Genomic DNA, 22867 nt, shown 5'->3' with positions numbered 1-22867 from the left:
GGGGGTTAATCCCAAGTTAAAACAAGGGCTACCAAGATGCACCTGTATTCGCTTTGTCCACTGAATCAGGTCTACTTAGGGAGACCCTGTTTTAGGCAGGACTAATGAAGCATGGTCCCTCCCTTCTGAAGAGCTCAGACTTCCAAGGCTGTTTTTTTGTTTGTCTGTTTAAGTTGTAGATGGACATAATACCTTTATTTTATTTATTTATTTTTGTGTGGTGCCGAGGCTAAAACCCAATGCCTCCCACATGCCAGGCAAACGTTCCACCACTGAGCTACCAACCCCAGCCCCCAAGGCTGACATTTATTCATTATTTTCAAAACATAAAAAAAAAAAAAATGAATGTATTTGATGTTTCTGCATAACCCCACTGAGCGACAGTACAGAATAATAAACAGCCCCCTGAGGTGATTACATTGAAAGGGATAACTCTTGAGACATATTTTTTTAAGTTATCAACGGACCTTTATTTATTTGTTTGTTTATTTGTATGCAGTGATGAGATTTGAACCTAGTGCCTCACGAATGCTAGGCATGTGCTCTACCACTGAACTACAACCCCATCCCTGGCGTTAAAGCATGTGGCCATGGCCCTGACCCATGCATAGGGACCCAGGCTGGTGGAACCCTGGCTGGAACAGAGCAGGAGTCCATCCATCCAAGTCATCAAAACACTTTACTCATTCTAACATTTTATAGAAGGCACTAGTGACTGAGAGATAAAAAACCAGAAGGTGCACAAAATCCAGATTCAAGACAGGATATGAAAAATGAGGACAATCATGCCAGTCCCACAAACTGATCCTGAGAAAGCAGGAAAGTAAAAATTTGCTTTTTCCCTATGCTTCAAATAGAATTATGGTCCACTGAATGTCACCTACTTGCCCATCCCTCCTAGGGTCTTCTGTACCCACAAAGACGTGGGGTTGGTTTTAATCTCCAATACAAAAAGAGAGAGAGACAGAGACAGACACACCAACCCTGGGGCAAGAGTTCCTAAACTGGACTGAGTAACCCATGAGAGCCTGCCTCTGGCTCAAACCTTGCTTTCCCCAGAAAATGCTACAGCTAGTTACCTTGAAAGTGGCAGCCACATTGGTGAAGTTTGCAATGCTGCCTCCTATGATGAGGATCTTGCCTGGGTTTGGAATAAAGACAAAAATGGTTAGAGAGGTAGACTTGATAATTGTCCCAGAAATCCAACTGAAGGAGTTTTCGCTTCTCTGAGCAAAGGTCCCCACTTATGTGAGGCTGTATAAGGGAACAAGCAAGATGGTCTCTCCTATGTCTAATCAGGCTTCTTTGCCCAACTCTCCATTATCCTTACTACTGGGTGGTGATGGTCATTCAAACCCACAATTCCTACATCATTCCTAGTTGGCACCCAGAAATCCAGTTTGGCTTCTGAATACCTCGGATGAGATGGAAAAGTTAACATTTCTCTCCCTTTGTCCTTCCCTCTCTCACTTAAAGGAAGGGAAATGAGCATGTATAATCCCAAAACTATAGGCACTTGGTAAAGGCACACTGGAAATCACACAACCCAGGTGATACATAAGGTCACTAAGAACTGAGTTTATGTCAGGTGCGATGGCATAAGCCGGTAATCCCAGCAACTCAGGAGGCTGAGGCAGATGGATCACAAATTCAAAGCAAGACTTAGCAACTTAGTAAAACCTTAAACAACTTAACGAGATCCTGTCTCAAAATAAAATAAAAAGGAGTGGGGATGTGGCTCAATGATTAAGTGCCTCTGGGTTCAATCCCTGGAACAAAAAGAAAGGGAAAAAAAAAAAGAGCTGTTCCCACTGGGTCATCCCAGGAGAATGGGTGAACTGTGTACATGTGCACAGCCAGGCCTTACCATCTGGGTGTTTCTCACGGGTCATGAGGGAAAGGATGGTCTTGGCATAGTCATAGGTCTGCTGCTCACTTGGGGCACCCGAGTATTCTCCATAGTTGGCCAGCTCATTGACACCCCCCAGGTCACAGATGGTATCACTGCCAGGGAGACACAGAAGTCAGTGCTGGCTTGGGGTAAAGGAAGGTAGCCTAGCGCCTGAGAGAACACATTGTCTCCACCCTGAAGCACTGAAGTCAGCCTGTGGAACCAACACCAACCCCCAATCCCCACACAAGTCTCACTTGAAAGGCCAGCTGTGCTCCAGAAGGAGTCTCCTGGGCAGTGCACTTTGAGCCCTGGTGCACCAGGGTTCTGGGCAGGCAGTGTGGGTCAAACAATAAGCAACTGCCCAAGATAAAGAAACTGCACGTCACAGGAGTCCCCAACAGGCTGCCCAATGGAGAAGACTGTTGCAGTCAGATAAAGGGTACCAACCAGCCAGAAGGGGATGTGGCAGACAACACTTCTAGAAAGAACAGAGATCTACTTTTTTAGAGAAAAAATTGCTGAGTACTGAAAAGAATGTAGAATATGATATTAATGTTTCTACAAAATAAAAAAGTATAAATATTTACTGCAGCATTAAAATGCTGCAAGGACGTAGAGTAATGTGTTCAACAAGGTGACGTGGTAGGGAGACAGGCAACTTTCACTTGCTTATTCATTTTCTGTATTAGTTATACTTGTGCATAGAGCACATATCATTAACCCTAATAATTAAAACTTACGGGGGCTGGGGTTGTGGCTCAGTGGTAGAGCACTTGCCTAGCATGGGCAAGGCCCTGGGTTTGATCCTCAGCACCATATAAAAATAGATTAATTAACGATATTGTATCTAACTACAACTAAAAAATAAATATTTTTTGAAAAAAGAATTAAAACTTATAAAAACAGGCCGGGCATGGTACACATGCCTATAATCCCAGCAAGTCGGGAGACTGAGGCAGGAGGCTTGAAAGTTTGAGGCTAGCCTCAGCAACGTAGCAAGATCCTGCCTCAAGACAAAAAATAAAAAGGGCTGGGGGTTTGGCTTGATGGTAAAGCACCAAAGCACACCTAGGTTCAATTTCCTGTACCAAAAAATAAAACACATCATTCTGAAGCAAAAAAGGTTAGAGGAGACACTGTACAGAGGGGCCTTCACCAGAGCCTCTCAAAGCTCTTGAGATATCACTGTGTTTATCTGCCCTGTGAGTTCCTGGCTCACAAAGGTGAGAAACCAAATGAATTACAGTAGATGGGTTAGGGTTAGAGAGAGAAGATGGGAGGGGAGGGGAGGGGAGGGGGGATAGTAGAAGATAGGAAAGGCAAGAGAATACAACATACACTAGTATGGCAGTATGTAAAAAAGTGGATGTGTAATCGATGTGAATCTGCAGTATGTATACGGGGTAAAAATGGGAGTTCATAATCCGTTTGAATCAAATGTATGAAATATGATACGTCAAGAGCTTTGTAATGTTTTGAACAACTAATAAAAAAAAAAAAAAAGAAAAGAGGTTTATTTATATTCCAAAAAAAAACAAAGGTGAGAAACCAGAGACCTACAGGTGACATAGGAGTGGGTACCAGGTACACCAGGCTGACATGTCATCAGTAACCCCCTCCTGTCACCTGTAAACAACAGAGGCGCCACCTCCAGCCACCATGGTCCAGATCCTCCCTTTGGGGTTCAGCAAGGTCAGCTTCAGGCTTGCCCCACTTTTGGCATCCAAGTCTGCAATGTAGGCTTCCTAGGGACCAGAGAGGAAAAGGAGGATCGTTGGGGTTTCCCCTTCACAAGGTCAGAGATTCCAGGACCACTCCCCTTTCCCTGGAGATACATGAAGAGGTCAATCACCTCAATGGGGTAGGGGAAGAAGGGATTGTGAGAGCCACACACACGTGAAACAAACATGTTGGTGTCTTCAAATACCAAAACCACCCACAGCCACAGTCACCACCTGGAGACAAACTTCCCAACTCCAGAACTTCACTATGTCACTTCGTTTTTACCACAACCCCTACGTGCATGTGCCTGCTTGGTACATGGGCCTCTCCTCCCCTCCCAGTCCTACCTCTCCTTCCAGCCCAGCCTGCGTGGCTTCAGAAAGCCTGACCCTGCTGAGAGGACTCAGGATGGGGTGGGAGACAGCAATTAAAATTCTCAGCTACTTTCCCTTCCTGATGGGATCAGGGGGAGCCACTTAGAATTAAAGAGAAGCAGCAAATCAAGTTAAGAGCCCAGGGAGGTTGATTGAGAATGAAGTCTAAAAGGATTTCTGGCTGGGATTCAGAGGCTTGGCGGACTCCCACCCCCACCCCCACCCCACTGGGATTTTAAGAAAATTAAATGGTTCTCGATCTTCCTTTTCCTGCCAAATACACAGCCCAGGATGGGGCCCAATGCTCGTCTGAGATTAGTCACTTGCTCCTTGACCCCATAACCCTCCATCTCCTCTTCAAACTCGCCTCACCTCTGGATATGCCTCGCGTCCGAAGGGGGGAGGAAACTCTATATCACCCCATTTCACTTTGCAGATGTAGTCGGCGGTGGCATCCACCTTGGCTGCCAAGTCAAGGACATAGACACCATCCTTGGTCACCACTGCAAGAAAAGGAGAGGGAATCAGATACCAACTCTGGTCCAAACTCTTCCACCAGAATCTCCTAAACAACCCCTATGGGGTCCCTCAAAGGCCTGGGAACTCCCTAATCACCTGGAGACTCAGCTTTCTCCTATTAAAGGAAAGACAAGTTCTCCAAGACCAGTTCCTAGTCCCTGGCCTTTTGGTATTGGGACAAGGAGGTCTGTACTCATTGCCATGGCAATTTTTAGACATCTTTATAACATGCTATACTCCCTGCTTTAAATATTTAACCTTTTGCCTCCACCCCCATGGCCCTGCCATTAAAAAAAAAAAAAAAAAAAGTGGCAAGGGTATAGCTCAGCAGTAAAGCATTTGCTTAGCATGCACCAGGTCCTAGATTCCATCCAAAGCACCAAAAAAATACATAAATAAATTTAAAAATTTAGGAATGAAAACTGAAAATGTGTTCAAGATGCATTATTGTTAGAATACCAGCCCAGGTGTGTAGCTCTGGGATTCCTGGGGTCCTGCTAGGGGGAAGCCTCAATATGAGGTGGAGTGGGAAGTCATGGGTACACTGAGTCCCCAATCAGCACAATTCACTTACTGCTGCCTTACTGAACATCCATCTTCCTTCCCCCCTAGGGCCATTTAGCTAATTAAGTTAGCACATGGCCATCTGGCCCATTAGAGGGACTGCATCCTCAGCTGGAATCTGATTTAATTTTTCAGCCTCCTGGACTTTGCCCTGGGAGGCCCTGGCCAGAAAGAGCCCACGCCACTCTCCCACACCACCTGTTTCCTTCACAGTCAGAAAGGCCTGCAGCAAGCTCTTTCCAGTGTTGGGGTCAATGATTGACCAACTCCCAGAGAGAGAGGTGGAGCCTCCAAGTACACCAAGGAAAAAAGGGCCTGAGGGTCCTACAAGGGCCTAGGAAGCCTAACCCACTGGCAGGAAAAGCAACCCAGCACAGTCAGATCAGAACCAGGACTTCCCCATCAGAGGACAAATTAAGGCCAAAGGAAGAAGTTGGAATCGGCTAAAAGAGGAATGATCGGTTGGTTTTCTGAGAGCTCAGAAACAGTAGTTGGCCCCAAATGAGCTTGAAAATCTCTCCCCATCTGCATACCAGTTGCTTACAGCCCTCTGGAAAGCAGGGGTCTTGCTCTCTGAACACTAAGGCCAGGCTTATTATAGGCACTGGGACCCAGTTATAACTGACCCTTGCCCCACCCCACCCAACCAGGGTCTGTTACCAAGAGGATTGATCTCCAGGTAGGTGAAGTACAGGTCCTCGTAGAAATTGAAGAGGCCAGAGATGAAACTGGCCAGAATTCTAGAGGGGAAAGGGAGAGAAGGACAGTCAACCTATCAGGGGCAGACTCAGCAGGCCCTTGCCCCCAATCTCCACAACCATCTCTCACTAACACTGACAGCCCCACTTCCTGACACCTGCCCTTCCGACCCCTAGCTCTCCTCTGCAAACCCTGCTCCCTGGATGTCACTCTTCATCCATTGAGGTGGAAAGGAGCTGTCAGACATGGAGCTGGGGGAGGAAGCGCCAGACAGACAGGGGCAGGGAGGTGAGGAATGTTGACAGCATAGTGCAGTGTGACTTGGGCAGCACTCCGCCCCCACACGTGGCGCTCCTCCTCAAAAGACAAGGGCTATGCCTACCACCTGCTCCCAGCCAGATAGACAGGCCCACTCTGCTTCCTCTGGGCCCATCAGTCTCCCCATCCCCACTGCCACCTCCCTACCATCCCCGTGACTCAACTCTTTTTTGTCTTCAGGGGCATGGACCAACAGATGTTTCTTGATATCCTCAGGATTCAGCCTCTCATCCACACCAACAAGGAGCTTCTGGGCTTTGGCATCCACATCACCCACGTCCACTCCCCCCTCATGATGGAACAGGACATAGTCCCCTTCGCGGGTTGCATAGATGCAGACATAAAACTCCTCCACCTTGTAAATAAAGACAACATAAAGTGGTTAGGGGCAGAGTTGAACTCATTTCTAAACCCAGCAGAAAATATTCACCCAGAGAAGACCTGTTCATTCTCCTTTGGGGACAAGGAGGAGAGCAGAGGCTACTACCTCCCTGGCTGAACCAAGGAGACTCCATCTAGGGGAAGCAGACCTGCCTTTATGTCCCTCATTATCTGCCCTAACTCTGCCCTGGTGCAACTAAGCCCCTTCTGAACTTCCTGCTCAGACTCAGGTCTGTAGTACCCCTGGTCCCGTTGGCTTTTCTCCTTCAGTTTTACCTCTCCTTTCATTACTTTAAGATAGACAAATACTTTAAGACGGAATGAACCAGTTTGGAGCTGCCTCACATACCTGACTGTGTGGGACAAAGGGTTCAATCAGAAAGTTCTTGAGGAAGCCTCTGGCCTTGCCAACCTATGGAGAAATTGAGGGAGATGAAGCTTAGAGGGACAGCACACCTTGCTCCCCAGGGAAGGAGGAGATCAAGTCCAAGCACTGTAACCATGACACCCAGAAAGGAGATTTTTCCCAGAAGCCAGGACAAGGGATCACAGGTTCCCAAGTTCAAGAAGCCCTTGAAATATCTCTTTAACCCCCTTGTCCCAGCCCAGCTGCACCTGGACACACACTGACGTTGCAAGTTTGCTTTCTACCTCCTCCGTCAGTTCAATGTTGCCCCATCCCAAAAGGCAAAAATCAGGCCTCATCTCCTGCCCTACCACGCCACAAATTAAATAGCTCAGACAAATCAAGGCCATCCCAGAGCTCAAGCAGAGAGATAGGCACGTGTGAAGGTCGGGGGGATGAGTATTCTGCTTTGTATGCCTTTTAGGCACAGTGACACAGCCTGAGGACAGCCGGGAAGAGAAGAGCCAGAGCTTGATGGGGAAAACTTCTCCACAGATTTTACTGAGAGCAACAGGCCTGCAGAGCTAATCAGTCTAAGTGAGTCCCTGGCGGCAGTCAAGGCGAGACAGTGTTCATCCCAGTATGTCCTGAACTCCCCACCCGGCATGTGCGTCATTGCTGAGTCAGGGACCAGACAGTGATCCATCAGAGGCAATGAGCCGCTCCTGCTGGGTGTGATGCTGCTGCCAGCTCAGATGTCCCCAATATCCCCCTCCCAACAGCCAGCTGAGGAGAAGGGAGCTTGACATGCTCCTTGAGGACACTGTTCAACCATAAGCCCCATCATCTTCTCCCCAGATGCCTGGGAACTCAAAGATTGGATGTTTTTGTCACCAGTGTGCAACTTCAAGGATCCCTCTTTACCCATGAGTGTCAGAAATTGAAGTTTAACATTAAGAGCTACTTTGAGGAAGCCCAATAAAGAAAGCATCTCCATTGCTACCTTGCTTCCTATTTCCACCCAAGGAAGAAAAGCTCATCCCTGGTCCACTTACACTAGATGATTATCAAGCCCTTCAGAATTGTGTGCAAAGCCAGGTGCAGCAGCATTCCCAGGCTCAGCCAAGCCTCAGTCCCATACCCTCCCTTAATTGTCCAATCCCTTGAAGAGTAGGAAAAACACACTTAGTACTGAGCACCCCTTCACCTTCTTAAACCATATTTCACTCTAGCTCTCTCTTCTACACTTGTTGAAATTAATCACTGAGCTGAGAGAAGAATTCAATTTGCTCTTTCAGCATTATTAACTGTCTCATCGAAGAGTTTTGGCCCAGAACATCTCTCTGCCTAAATGATTCTGCATCTCCCATTTTCATCTTATTATCTATCCTTTTTGGAAAGCATGTCATCATAAGCAGTTACCATAACCCCTTTGAAACTGGAAAAAAAGCAGTTCCCAGAATGGGCCTCAAAAGTCTTATTTCGTGATCACTGTTAAAGAAACATACCAATTCCAACAGCTCTCCAATTCTATCTTCACAGTACATCTTGTCTGAATCAGTAACAAAAGGAGTTTAGATTCCCCTATAGGGAAGTTAGAAACGAGCACCAAGATCGTCCCTGCTGCCCAAGGCAGGGCAGCGCCACAAACCCCCACCTCCCCTGGCTGCCTCGACTGGCTGTAGAGGTAAGCCACAGTGGCTGATCTGGATGTGATCGTGTTGCTTCTATTACCACAGCACTTCCACCCTGACCCTACACCTGGACTCACCGTGGCCTCATGTCCCAGTCGTGGCTTTAGCCAAGACTTCACTCCATCCAGAGTGAGGTTAACCCCAACTAGGCCAAGCTTTCCACGTCGTTTGATCAGCTGGTCTGGCTTGACTACCAAGCTCTGGAAAGAGAGGAGTGGCATTCAGCATAGGAAGGAGAGGATAACATAAGAAGTTAACAGTTTAGGGACCCAAAGCACAGGACAATCTGGGTGACTTCTAATTCATCACACTCCAAAAGTTTACTTTTTCGTCTATCAGGGTCAGCTTCCCTCACCTACTCCAGCCTAAACACACACTCTTTTCTCTCTCTCTCTCTCTCTCTCTCAAGTACTGGGGATTGAACCTAGGGGCACTTAACCAAGGAGCCACATGCCCAGCCCTCTTTGTATTTTATTTATAGACAGGGTCTCACTAAGTTGCTTAGAGCCTTACTAAGCTGCTGAAGATGGCTTTAAACTCAAGATCCTCCTGCCTCAGCCTCCTGAGCCACTGGGATTATAGACATGCACTAACACACTGGGCTAATCTTTTTTGATGACCAGGAGTCTAGAACCATCCATACCTAGGATTGAGCCTAGCAGAGTATGTGCTCAGTAAATACCTGCTGAATGAGTGATTCCCTGCCCTCCCCATGGATATATGAGCTTCTTGAGTCAACTGCAAACTCCTCAGAACATGGAGTTGGCAGAGCCCTGGTGTGACAAGGTCCTTACCTTTGAGGTAATCTGGTCAAACCCACCCCTGTCTACTATAAAGTCAAACAGGCGGCACCCAGCTCAGGTGCTAGGAAACTTGCTACCCCTGAGCTGCTTCACAGAGGAAGGAAACACCCACCATGGGTCCTAGTCTTGTTCTCTAGGGCCTGCCAAAGAAGTCTAAGAGCTTCCCAAAGCCTTCTCAATGACGGTCCTATAGGGATCCAAAGACAGGAGCTTGTATTCAAAACTGAACCCCAGGGTCCTGTCAGCTATTCTTCTCAAAGTACTTTGAGAAGAATAGCTGATTACCCTGACACATTATTAATATGTTCCACTTGGAGGAAAGAATAACATATAACTACTTTTTACCAAGCATCTACCAAATGCCAGGCAGCACACTAAATGCTTTCTGGAGACTGCTGCTAATCCTTATATCCCAGAGTGTTATCCCTATTTGACAGAGGGAGAACCTGAAATTCAGAGATGTGAAATGGACTGCCTCAGGACAAAATATAATAAATCTCACGAAGAGCTGGGATTTAAACACCAGTTTGTCTAGTTCCAAGCCCATGCCAGGGTACCTCAATATACAGGGCTCAGAGCAAAATCAAGACTCTGCTCAGCCCCCAACAGATATGAAGCAGGCAATCAGCAATCTATGACCCCTTTGGGACATCTCCCACAAATCAATCGCTTTCTCCTCCCAGACTGTGGGCCTGGAAGAAGGGTTCAGTGTGGAAACAGGGCTCACCTGGCTGAGCAGCCAGGGGTGGTCCTGCAGCAGGCGGGCCCAGTCTGTATCAGGGGTGACCCTGGCATACTTGAACCGGTTCTGGATGGCTGAGGTGGTGCAGATGTACTTGTAAAGGAGTTCCTTGCCTGTCTGCTCGGAAATCGCCTTGGCAGACATGGCTGCAGAGGGACCTGCTTTACCTGTTAGGGTGAGAAGAGTAGGTTAGTGGAGATAAGAAAGTAGAGGTACCATCTACTCCAGCAGAACAAACCCACTTTCAAATGTCCCACCAATAAAACTAAACCTTGGCTTTTCTTAAGAAGGAGGAAAAGGGCTGTCCTAACAGGAGGCAGGGAGAGCTCAAATGGTGGCTTCTCCAGCAGAAAACCTGAAAATGATGGGTGATGGAAAATGGTGAAGCGAAATGAAAATCCGCAATGCCCCTGCCCTCAACCTTGCTCTACTGCCTCTAGGCCAAACCAGCTCAGCCACAGCCACATTCATCCTGGAGCAAAGGGCATCTCAAGGGGAGGCCAGGAATAGCAGGGGTTTAATGCAAATCTAAGAGCTGGTCCCACCCAAGGTGGAAGGCAGTGCTGAAACTCACCCTCTGGGTATCTGGACTAAGGAGCACAGCTGGAATTGTGTGAGGCTGACCTAGCTCTCCCTACAGTTCTCCCCCACCCCCAACTCACTTATACACACCACCAGGCCCCCAGGCCAGCAAATTTACTTAACTTCAAGTAAAATCATACTCCCAAGGCCCTGGTTGGGGAAATGGGATTGGGAGCAGAAAGCCTAGGAAACTGAACTCCCATCCCACCCCTGAGTGCAGAGCACACACAGGGCGGGGAACTGTGACCTTCAGTACATCCCACCCACCCCACTGAGTCATCCAGTTGCTAATTTAGAGCAAAACCCACTAAGCAAAACAGAGGCCTCTCTGGAGACCACCCTGTACTAGTCACTTCCAATTGAGCCAGAGCAGGAAAGAGGCAGAAACCATCCTTAGATCCTCAATGTGTAAAGACACTCATCTTAGGGCTAAGGGTATAAATCAGTGGTAGAGTGGCAAGCGCCTTGGACTCCGTCCCCAACACTGAAGGGAAGAAGGAAGGCGAGAAGGAGGGGAACAGGGAGGAACTCACTTCACAGGAGCCTCAGTGTACACTGAGGGCATAACCTCATTTCTTAGATGAGGAATAAAAGCACAGATGGGTTAAGAGAATTTTCCCAAGAAGCCCAACTAATAAACGTAACTCAAACCCAAGTGCTTCTATAGCTAGGTGCCCAGAAAAATCCAGTGGCCCAAGAGGAAAAGCACTTCTCCAAAGACAAGACCTGTGTATTTGTTCCATGGCTTCAGAGGAGGGTCTGTGATAAAAATTCCCTGACCGCCCGCCCCAGCATCCTACCAGACACACCCATTTTCCTTTGGATAACTCAAAGAGTTACTTGGGGCGAGAAGGAGATGGGAAAGGGAATCAATCAAATCATACACTCCAAGAGCTTGGCCATCAGGACAAGTCACTCCTGACTCCCACAACAGCCCAGAATGGAAGTAGTTGAATTAGCTAGGGGAGAAGAAAGTCAAGAACAAATAAAGGATGGCGGAGTTAAGGAGCTGGCAAGTTTACCCATCCAGGAAGGTTGGTCTCCCTTCCTAGGTCAGGGAAGACCAGAACTCCAGGGCAACCCCCAAATGGCCAAGAGATCGGTGGGGCTTTAGATTCTAACCCTAGCTTGGCTATCTCCCTCTGCTCCCAGCTAGCCTCCAGCTGAGCACAACGCGAGTACTCAGTTTGGTGTCAGGCCCAAAGTCTGGTAGCTGGGGGCTCAGAGACCTTCCCGATTCTGATCTTGCCCCTGCAATGGCTTGTGATTCCTTCTCAATGAGGTTCTGAAGGAGACACCCCAACCAGTCCCACTGCCCCATGTTTTCCACCCCCACCCACTTCAGCTCCATTTCCCAACCTTCTTGACTCAGACCAGAAAAACTGGTCCTGAAATCAAATGGGTACACCCCCTTCCTCTCCCAAACAGAGTGAAGTCCAAGGCAAATCAAGCAGAAAGAGTAGTGGGCAGCAGGAGACCACCTTCAGCAGTGCAGACACCTGCAAGAGTGATCACAAACTCCAAAGAAAGCCCCAGCCAAGCCTCTCCAGAAGAGTGAAGTACAACAGCCACCAAGTCTGGCACTCCCAGAGCAGACACAAAAAACAACTGTGGAAAGGACAAGGGAAAGAAAAGCAACCTTTGGCAGCTGGGGATGGGGTGCGGGGAGGATCACAATTTTCTAGATGCCCAGATCAAATCTCAGATTCAAGAGCCCACCTCCACATGGTCTTTGGAAAGTGGGAAAGACACAGTAGGAGGATATAAGATAGAAAAGATTTGCCAGTTGACCAAAACAAGATTTGCAGCAAGAGCACTCTGGCTCAGATGGGAAGACTGAGACAAAGAATTTATAGAATAACAGGAAGGAGTCTGGTCTCTGCATATTCACTAATGTTGGGTGAGGGGCAATTGGCTCACAAACCCAGAGAGGGGACTTGGAGAGAAATCAAACCATCATTTGCTCAGTGGTGTTACTACCACTGAACTATGTATCCTTATCCCTTTTTTTGAGACAGGGTCTTGCTAAATTGCTCAGACTGGCCTTCAACTTGTAGTCCTGCCTGCCTTAGCCTACCCCGTCCCTGGGATTAAAGGCATGCACCACCGCACCCAGCTGGGCAGTAGCTCTTAAGCTTTGAGGTCTTATGCTCTTTAATAATCTGAAGAAAGTCCAAAAAAGGATGCACAAACCCAACTGTGCATATTATTTTAAGGTGCTCACCTGTGACTATGGCTTGATGGCCTCCAGACCAACCACCAGTTAAGAACTTTTGCTCCTAGTGACAATGGGACAAAGTGTATACCAATCTGAGTATGGGGAACCCCCCCCCAAAAAATCTAAGGCCGCTTCTCCCAGTAGCTGAATGTGCTGTCAAACTTGCGATAGATGGTTTCAGGGCAGACCTTATACCCCAGGAACTATCCTAATAACAGGTAAATATATAAACTATTTGGGAGAAAACAAACAAACTGAAAACTCACACATAAACATTCTAAGAGAGGGACCTTATAAGCTGAATGGGGTATTTTCTGCAGACACAGTGACTCACAGCAGCCAGGAGCAGAGGCGAGCAAAGGCTACCCGCAGCGAAGGCTGAATGAAAGGAGCCTGTTCCCCAGGAAGGTATCTCTGGGACACAGCCAGCAGAGAAAAAAAATCACTGGGGATGCTACACAGGATCTCTCTCTGGGAAAGGCATAAAGTTTTTGTTTGTTTGCTTGTTTGTTTTTGAGAGGATAGGCAATTCCTGGAATAAAGGAAAGGTGCAGAATTCTTTTTGAGTATTCCCTGTTGCAGCCAAGCACAGTAGCAAAATGGGGATGGAGACCAGTTTCAACACCCATCAAGATGTTCAGGAAGCTAAGAGGTGAAAATTACCCCTCTGGGCAGCTGGAATCTACCAGCTCTTCCTCACCCAACATTTCAGAAATCCTAGGAGCTGAGCTGTGTGAGACACAGCAAAGTTAAAAGAGTAGAGACAAGAGGTGAAATAAATTGGCAGACCAAACTATATTATGCACTCCTCCTTTCTACCCCTTCCAAAATCCTCTTACTAGGCAGACCCCTATCGACCCCCTAATGGCAGAACTCCTTGGTACTGCCAAGGCTGGAGATGTCAGCAGGCGCTGGAGCTGGCCCTCTGCCAGGCTGGACAGGAGGGAGGCGGCGGCATCCTCCGCCCGCCAGCCACCCCCAGGACCTTGCCTCTAGTCCAGACTCCGGGACAGACCAGGGGTGGGGAGAAGCAATGACACCCCCACCCCCGCCATCTGTCGTTTAGGGGCTGGGCCCGACTGCAGCTCCAAGAGCAAGGCGTGCTCTTCCAGCACTTCCTCGCGGCGCGGCAAGGCCTCGGGGGCCCTGGATCACCCCGGCCCGCGTGGCCCGGCCCGCTCCCTCCACTTCGGCGCGGAGCGTAATCAATTCTCCACAGAACTGAGAGAACAGGCCTGAGTCTGGCTTGCGAGGGGTCTGAGCGGGGCGAGTCGCCACCGCTTTTTCTACTTCCCGCTCCGGCATCCGGTGAGGGACACGGATGGGGGCAAAAGTTGGCCCGAAAAAGCCGGAGGAGGCTCCAGAGCTGCCGCCGGGTGGAGCAGAGGGGCGCCAGGACGCGGCAAAGGCGTGGAGGGAAGGGAAAAGAAGCAAGGTCGGCGGCAAGCCCTGTGCAAACTCCCAGGAACTGGAATCGAGGGGGGAGGGCCGACACGAGGTCACCAGCCGGGGTCCCGAACGAAGGGCTAACCTAAAGCTTAGCCCCCCAAAACTTCCAAGCAGGTGCAGGAAGGGCACGTGAGCACCAAGCCAGTGTCGGGGGAGGCGGTTCCGGGTTGGGGGAGGGAAGCAGGAAGCTCCCGGGGGAGTGGTGGTCTCACCCGCAAAAACCGCCGCTGCACTCACCTCTCCGCGAAAGTCCGAGCGCGGCGCTCCCTCCACAGGCCCAGGCTCACCCCACTACCCCGAGCGCTCCAGCCGCCGGTAGCCGCCCGGGATCCGGCTTTTGTCCCGGCCCAGGCGGGCTTCTCCCCGCCCCCATCGGCTCACGGCGGGAGCGGCCCCACGATTGGCCACACGCGTTCCCTAGCCTGAGCGCCAGGGCTCCTCCCAATTCGCTGCCGTGGTGGCCCCGCCCCTGGGGCAGAATCCAGAGGCTTCTGGGACTTGTAGTCCTACAAACTTCTCCGCCCCAGGCGACCGCCGGGCACCGCCTCCCAGGAGCTGGCGGGACGGGGCGGAGACCGAGGCGGGGCCTCGGGTGGGGAGATGGGCCGGACTACGAGCAGAGCTGAACGTACGCGGCTGGGGGCCGTGGCCTGATCGTTTCAGGGGCTGGGCCGACAGCCGCTGGGGTCGGGTAGTTGAGGGTGGGAGTTCTTGGCTCATGTAGCCATAGCCCTTCTTTCGGGAGGTGGCGTCCCCTCTTTGCGAGAAAGTGTCGTCCTCATCCCAGCCGCCTATAATGGACCACACCGAACCCAGGGTCTTACAAGCAGCCACGGCAGACTGCGTTCCCCTCGCTCGCGGCGCCTCGCTCCAGCTTGGATCCACATCATTGAGCGGGTCGGGCGGGGCATGGAGCCAGGCTAACAGATCCGACCGCCCTAGGTGTGAACAAGTAGGTCTCAATGTGAAAGTGAAAGGTGAAAGTGACGGAAGTCACAATGCCTTCCGTCGCTTTCACCAGCTCTCTTAGCGCGGATCTGGGCCGAGCTGAGGATTTAACGGGAGATTCTGACACAGGGCTGGGGCCATCTCTGCCTTCTCTGGTTTCCACCCAACCCCACACTTAAACACTGGAAGTAATAAACTGCCATCTCCCTTCTCCGTTACCTGTGAGAGAGACAGACCATGTTTTCTGAAGCAGAAACTGGAACACCCAGTCTGACCGGTGCTGGGGAACTTGCAGGGCAGAAAATCTGAAATTAGACAGTCCTGAAAATCAGGAAGTATTCGCTGCTCCAAAATTCTGGAGCTTCTTTTCCTGCACCTGTAGGTGTTCAGGGCTGCTCACTAACCCTAACAACTGTCTAGCTCCAGGAAGAAAGCCAAAATCATCCCCTGACCAGCTCAGGTGATGAGGTCGGCCCAGTCAGTATGCATGGAATCAGCCCAGTCAATGTGCATGCCCCTGCCAAGCACCCCAGGTCTTATGCATTCTGCAACAATGTTGCCACACTGTTATTGACAAATCTTCCCCAAGTCCCCCTTCTCCCCAATTCCTTTGAATTCAGGAGTGGAATGGCTGAACTTAGTACCTATGCCTGAACTGAAGGTTACCTGATAATGTCATTTATTGATTCCTTCTGTGGCATTCCTCCTCACTTGCTCTACTCTCTTGCTCCCAAAATGGGGGAGAGGTCCTGAGGGGTCTTCTAGCTCTACCAGGATTGAGCTCCACCCCTACAAAGAACCTCCCCAAACAGTGCAAACAGTGTTTTGTTTTTGGTGGTGTTGGGGACTGAACTCAGGGCCTTATGCCTGCTAGGCAAGTGCTCTACCACTGAACTATATCTTCAGATCCAAATAGGGTAAATCTCTATCAAGGACCACCTCTTCTTTCGTGAGTGTGTGTGTGTGTGTGTGTGTGTGTGTGTGTATCCTATGAAGGTAGTCCAGTTCTAGCCTTGGGGAACAGCAACTGGTCTTTGTGGACAAAACTAGAAGATAGCAGTTAGGAGTAATCATCTGTGATTCAATTATCCCGCTGGTTGGAAGGATACACTGCTGAGGGCTTGTGCTGTATGCCTGTAATCCCAGCTAGGAGGATGGCGAGTTTGAGGCCAGCCTGGGCAACCCAGCAAGACCTTGTCTCAAAAACTAAAAAGGCCTGGGGATGTGGCTCAGTGGTAGAGCACCCCTGGCACCATCAAAAGCACTAATAGGGAAACAGACATCCAGGTGCAAAATAAACTATAACACTATAATGAACTCTTTGTATGTGGATTAGGAAATGTCAACAAAAAGAATGTTAAATGCACTTGCCCTTTACTTCAACAATTCCATTTCTAACAATTTATTCTTCAGTTATGTTTGCATATGTTCCTGAAGACAGGGATATCCGTGTTGTCTATACTGGTGTATCTCTATCACTTAGAATACAGCCCAGCATGTAGTAAGTGCTCAATAAATATTTACTTATTGAATAAGGCTTTTATCTTGGTGTTGCCAAGCCCAAGCTTGACTAGTCCTGGGCAGGGGCAATAAGAAAGTAACTGTTTAGAGAATAAGGATGTAGAGTTGCTGGCCTGAGGGACCATGAGCCAACCACTGAGATTTTCCAGTTCTCTCAGTGGTCCCACTCCAGGCCTCTACTCTTAACTCCTACCCACTCAGGGAAGATTTTCATTGCCCTATAAGTCCCAGAGAGGTTCCTCTGGTCTATTGCAGGGTACCCAGCACCTCACCAGGGAATTCTTGCCTGCTCAGAGGGATAAGCCTCCTGTGAAATTAAAGTCTAGAATAATTAGTGAAGAACAAAAGACAAAGAGTCAGAAAGGATAGTTTTAAAGATGGAGCCCTGGTTGGTCCAGACCACACAGGAGCTGGAGCTAGACAACTAGAAAATGGCTCCTGTGGTTTATTTAAGGGGGGACACCAAAGGCAGGGATAAGGTTACAGGGGTGGGGTCTTGCTTCATGATGTCATGCAGTCAGCAGGTTGATTGGCATCTTGGCAGGACACACCCATCTCAGAGGGGCTGTGCAGCTACAGCAGGTCACCCCATCTCTGGTGCTGTCTGACCAGACAGAGCAGAATAGGGCTCACAATGTGTCTGGGCTGTCTTACACAGAGGAAATGTCCACTGAAATTCTCAGATACCAGATTATCCTATTCCCTAAGCTGTAATGCCCACCGTAGTCCACACACAGCCCACGGGCGGCTCTCAACACGGACCTGGATTAATCAAGCTGGGTCCCATCTTCTTATTATCCTATATATAATTTAAAAGCTGTAAATCTTTTCCTTTTCCCATTTGAATTACTCCCTCCTCTTCTGGACTGAACTGGAGGACAGGTCTTGCTTGCTGCATGTAGAGGGTTAAATAGGCATCATATCCACCCCTGGGGCTTGGGGCACTGCATCTCAGTTCCAGAAGCCTTAGATTGATTAGTGACTCCCTTCTAGATTTTAATTCATAGTAGCTACTATTTATTGAGAAGCTACTGTGTGAAAGGCATGGATGGTAGCACTCCATCCTCTTGGCAACTGTTAGAGCTAAGTGTTGTTATCATGGCCCTCCTTATGATCCCCTGACTCCATGTCCCTATCCCTGACCCTACCACCTACTACAGGTGAGAAGGACAGAAAGAAGATGCTATTCAGTAGGTCTCCCCCATTGGACTGTATGTAACTCAAGGCCCAGGAGTGTGCCTGGCTCATTTTAGCATCCCCAGTTCCTAGCATGAAGCTAGGCACTCACTGTATGCAAGACTGAATAAATGCTGGAATCAATATGTAAATGAAAAAAAAGAAAGTGTAGGGAGACAGAAGAGAGGAGGAAGGAGATGCAGCCCGGAGGAGGGTCTTCTGAGTGTGTCCAGTTCTAAACCCACTTCTGTCCTTAGGACAACTGGAGTCAGGAGCTTCCACCGAGGCATATCATGATCTACCCTGTGAAGAACCAAGGACACATGAACTCCCTCACTTTTGCCCTGTACCGATCAGCCTCTTATTTGTGTCCCAAGGAGGCTTCCCCTGGAGGGACAAACAGAGCCCTTCCCTCTAGTATGACAGTGGCTGCCCACCCTCTCAGAAGTTGGAAGGATGGTCAGCCCAGCTCCCTGGTCATCCCTCAGTGCTCAGGGAATAAAGATTCTCCAGGTCTACCACCACCTCCGGGACGGCCCCACCCTGACCCCCACTCCACTCTCAGGCTCTCTCAAATCCACCACAGGCTCCTTCCTATCAGATATATTCTTGTGAAATTCCCTGCTCTTTCAGGAAGAGCCTATGCAGCTCCTCCCATACACACAGTTCATTTACCCTTGACTTTTACATAAGACACATTTAACCTTATCTCTGAATGAGTTTATTATTTTTGCTTCTTGTCGCTTTTTGCCATATTCAGTGTTTGGAAACTCTCTCAGGAGCAGCAGGAGCTGAGGTCACCGTACCAGGCCCCCGTCGGAGCCAAAGTGTCTACCCCACCAATCTTAAGAGCTTAGGGCTGTCTCTCACCCTAGGATATTGGGAGGCCTCATCGTAAGCATAGGGTTCATTCACCTCTCTCCCCCATAACTCAGGCACTCTCTCAAGGATGTTCAGTCTCAACTGCTGCTCATTCAGGGCACCCTGGTCACAGATTCACAGAACATTAGAACCAAAAGAGACTTCAGAAATCCAACCCTCTTTTTTATAAAGGAAATAAGGAAAATTGAGGCCCCAAGAAGTGACCTTACTGCAGATGGGATGGCAGATTTATGCAATCCCTTTGAAAACCATTTGGTGCTACCTAGTAAAACTGAAGAGTCAATAAGAGCCTGCAGTTCCACTCCCAGGTCTGTACCTTGGAGAATCTCATGTACACAGGTGCCAGGAAACACATGGGAGACTGTCATAACAGCATTGTTTGATATGACCCCCAACTGGAAGAAGCTCAGATAACCTTCAATAGCTGGGAGGATGAATAGATGGTAGCAGGTTAAAATGAATGAACTGCTGGATATGGTGGTGCACACTTGAAATCCCAATGACTCAGGGAGTTGAAACAGGAGAATCACAAGTTCAAGGCCAGCCTGAGCAACTTAGAACTTATCCCAAAAGTAAATAAATAAACAAAAAGATAAATATTTAAGGTTATTTTCAATTCTCAGAATAAAAGGCTAATTTATCTAACATATAAAGAGCTCCAACAAATCACTAAAAAATCACTTAAACCGGGTACAATGGCACATGCCTGTAATCCCAGAAATTTGGGAAGCTGAGGCAGAAGGATCACTAGTTCAAGGCCAGCCTCAGCAATTTAGCAAGACTCTCAACAACTTAGCTAGATCCTGTTTCAAAAATTTTAATAAAAGGACTGAACCCAGTGGTAAAGTAACCCTGGGTTCAATCCCCAATACCAAAAAATAGAAAAAATAAATGAAATTAATGAACTGCAGGTATATGTATTACATGAATGAATCTCAAAAGCATAATATCAGGGCTGGGGATATAGCTCAGTTGGTAGAGTGCTTGCCTTTCATGCACAAGGCCTGGAGTTCAATCCCTAGCACACCACACACACTCGCACACACGCACACACACACACACACAAACACACAAAAGCATAATGTTGAGCAAAAGACAGTGAAACACAAAATATAGTAGAGAGTCAAAAGAAGTAAAACTAGATTGTATTATTTGGAATGAAAAAGTACAAAGACAATAAAAGAAATGAGGATCGCAAAAGACCAGACCAATACGTATTTACTGAATATTATCAATGTGCAGGCATTACTCTACAACACATAACCTTAAAAGTCTCTAATAAGACAAATAACTCAGATAAGAATGACCAAGTAGGGCTCGGGATGTGGCTCAAGTGATAGTGTGCTCTCCTGGCATGTGTGAGGCACTGGATTCGATCCTCAGCACCACATAAAATAAAATATTGTGTCCACCTAAAAAAAAAAAAAAAAAAAAAAAGGATGACTAAGAAGCCTGGCATATCTATAATCCCAGCAGTTTGGGAGGCTGAGGCAGGAGGATCATGAGTTTGAGGCCAGCCTCAGCAACTTAGAGGCCCTAAGCAACTCAGCGAGATCCTATCTCTTAAATAAAATATTTTAAAAAGTGCTGGGGATGTGGTTCAGTGGCTCAATCCTCTGTAACAAAAAAAAAAAAAAAAAAAAATTAACCAAAAGATTTGAACAGTTACTTGACCAAAGAAGATATATGGAGGATGCCTATTTGCACATGAAAAGATGTTCAACATCATCACCCATTAGAAAAATACAAATGAGGGGCTGGGGTTGTGGCTCAGTGGTAGAGCACTCACCTAACACGTGATGTGCAAGGCCCTGGGTTTGATCCTCAGCACCACATAAAAATAAATAAATAAAATAAAGGTATTGTGTCCATCTACAACTAAAAATAAATATCCATTAAAAAAAAAAGAAAAATACAAATGATATAGTGTATCAGAAAGTGGCACTATGAAAAGAGGGCAGGGAAAGAACAGAATAGAAGAAGGAAATCAGGAATTTTCGATCCGGAGGTTGGGGTAGAAGTCTGCAGATTTAATTAGGGCAGTCAGAGTACCTATTCCCTCAGAGGAGAGATTTGAGTCTACACTTGAGGGAGGTGGAGAGAGCAGGTGAGTGGCTGTGGGGAGCATTCCAGACGGCAGAACCTGCTAGAACAAAGGCCCTAAGAAAGGAGGCTGTCTAGCAGTTTCCTGTTTAGGGAGCAGTTATGAGGCCCGGTAGCTGGAACACAGAGATAAGGGCCAGAAGAACCTTCATTCCTGGTGAAATAGGAAATCACTGCAGGGCCTCGGACAGAGGAAAGGCACCATCTGACCTGCATTTTAAAAGTAATCTTCTGTTGAGAAGGTCAGCAGGGCAAGACCAGACCAAGGGGCCAGTAGTCCATGAGACAGGAAATGGGGGTTCAGATCCTGGGATTGACTGTGAAGTATGAAGGTGGCAGTGAGCTGGGGAGGGGGCAGACAGCCTCCTGTTTCTTGAATTACCTGCCTGATGATTACATGGGTGTTCATTGTATGATGATTAAACTGCACATGTATTTTCATACGTATTTCTGTACCCATGTTCTATTTCACAATAAAAGAAGGAAAGAAGTAATTTGAGAAGCTGAATAGTGAAGGGTTGGACGTGCTGGAATCCAGTTCCTGCTAAAGCAATCCAAGCTTACTTATATCCGGTTGCTGTGTCTGGGGAAAATCCTATCACCTCTCAGCCTCAGTGTTTATCTGTGAAACCAGGAAAATACCGCCTGAGTCCTTCACTCACCAGAGTATGGTGAAGATCACAAAGTGCTTTGTAAACTGCCAAAAAGCACACATTATTATTTTGTTTTGCTTTGCTTTGCTTTTTAGACAGGGTCTCACAAAATTACTGAGGCTGGCCTCAAATTCTCCATCCTCTCAGGTCAGCCTCCTGAGTAGCTGGGATTACAGGTGAGTGTCACCATACTCAGCTAAAGAGCACACATTATTATTGCTATATTATTGTGCTTTCTTTTTAAATAGCTATATTGAGGTGTAATTAACATTATATGTTACACATGTCAAGTATCTTGTTTGATGAGTTTCAACACATGTAAATACCCATTAAACCATTACTACAGTCAAGATACATATCCTTCACCCTTAAAAGTTTCCTTGTTACTCCTTTATGATTTACCGCTGTCTTCCCTACTGCCATATTCCCAGGAAGCCACAGTATTGCATTCAGGCCATATAATTTTCATTTTGTAAAATTTTATATCATTGGAATCACACAGTCTTTTGTTTGTTAGTTAGTTACTGGGGATTGAACCCAGGGGCAGTTTATGATTGAGCCACATCCCCAGCCCTTTTTATTTGTTTATTTATTTTCAGAGACAGAGCCTTACTAAATTGTTGAAGCTGGCCTTGAACTTGTGATGTTCCCGCCTCAGCCTCCCCAGTTGCTGGGATTACAGGTGCACCTGGCTCAGTCTTTTTTTATCTTGATTCTTTCACTTAGCATAATTATTTTGTGGCTCATCTATATTACATGTGCATCAATAGATCATTCCTTTTTATTGCTGGGTAGTATTCCATTATATGGATAAACTATAATTTGTTTTCCCATTCACCTGTTGATGGATATGTTTCCAGTTTGAGGCTATTACAAATAAAGCTACATTGAAAGTTCATGTTCAAGTCTTTAATTTCTTTTAGGTAACTTCCTAGAAGTAGAATGTGTGGGTTATATTTAAGTACACGCTTTAACTTTTTATGGAGCTATCAAAGTATTTCCCAAAGTGATTATACCATTTTACATTTCCACCGCATTATGTGAGAGTTCCAGTTACTTGACAGCTTTGCCAACACCTCCTGAGGTCCATCTTTTTAATTTTTTAGAGATCAATAAACACACAGAGTCACATTCCAGTGTGACAAATATCCCCTCTTCAACCAGGAGAGAGGTGTACCATATCTGGGCTCCAGGAGAGTCTTCAGAGATCCTACTCTGGGTGACTTCACAAATGACATTTTTATTAGATAAATGAGAAGGGGCCAGTTGTACCCTGGTT

General features: G+C 47.6%; 2 protein-coding genes across 6 annotated transcripts in view; one reads left to right on the top strand and one right to left on the bottom strand.

The window, feature by feature from the left end:
• The window catches only part of Acly (ATP citrate lyase), a 40118-nt gene extending 25469 nt beyond the window's left edge, over positions 1-14649 (bottom strand). For both annotated transcript variants that reach the window (XM_076870547.1, XM_076870548.1), the window contains exons 1-10: positions 14543-14649; positions 10042-10223; positions 8589-8711; positions 6821-6883; positions 6255-6445; positions 5734-5813; positions 4363-4493; positions 3521-3639; positions 1868-2004; positions 1080-1141 (exon numbers count right to left, since the gene is read on the bottom strand). In XM_076870547.1, coding sequence (XP_076726662.1) covers positions 1080-1141; positions 1868-2004; positions 3521-3639; positions 4363-4493; positions 5734-5813; positions 6255-6445; positions 6821-6883; positions 8589-8711; positions 10042-10200 — 1065 coding nt within the window. In that variant the 5' untranslated portion in view covers positions 10201-10223; positions 14543-14649. The remainder of the gene's footprint in view (positions 1-1079; positions 1142-1867; positions 2005-3520; positions 3640-4362; positions 4494-5733; positions 5814-6254; positions 6446-6820; positions 6884-8588; positions 8712-10041; positions 10224-14542) is intronic.
• A 364-nt stretch (positions 14650-15013) lies between these two features.
• Odad4 (outer dynein arm docking complex subunit 4) overlaps positions 15014-22867 on the top strand; it is a 35081-nt gene continuing 27227 nt past the window's right edge. For 3 of the 4 annotated variants that reach the window (XM_076869619.2, XM_076869616.2, XM_076869623.2), the window contains exons 1-2: positions 15014-15257; positions 22188-22270. The gene's annotated coding sequence lies outside the window, so the exon portion shown is untranslated. The remainder of the gene's footprint in view (positions 15258-22187; positions 22271-22867) is intronic. The other variant, XM_076869618.2, reaches the window with a different exon arrangement.

The sequence above is a fragment of the Callospermophilus lateralis genome, chromosome 11 (assembly GCF_048772815.1).
Source record: "Callospermophilus lateralis isolate mCalLat2 chromosome 11, mCalLat2.hap1, whole genome shotgun sequence".
NCBI lineage: Eukaryota > Metazoa > Chordata > Mammalia > Rodentia > Sciuridae > Callospermophilus > Callospermophilus lateralis.
The sequence above is the reverse complement of the archived record's forward strand: the minus strand, read 5'-3'. Positions and strand labels throughout refer to the sequence as shown.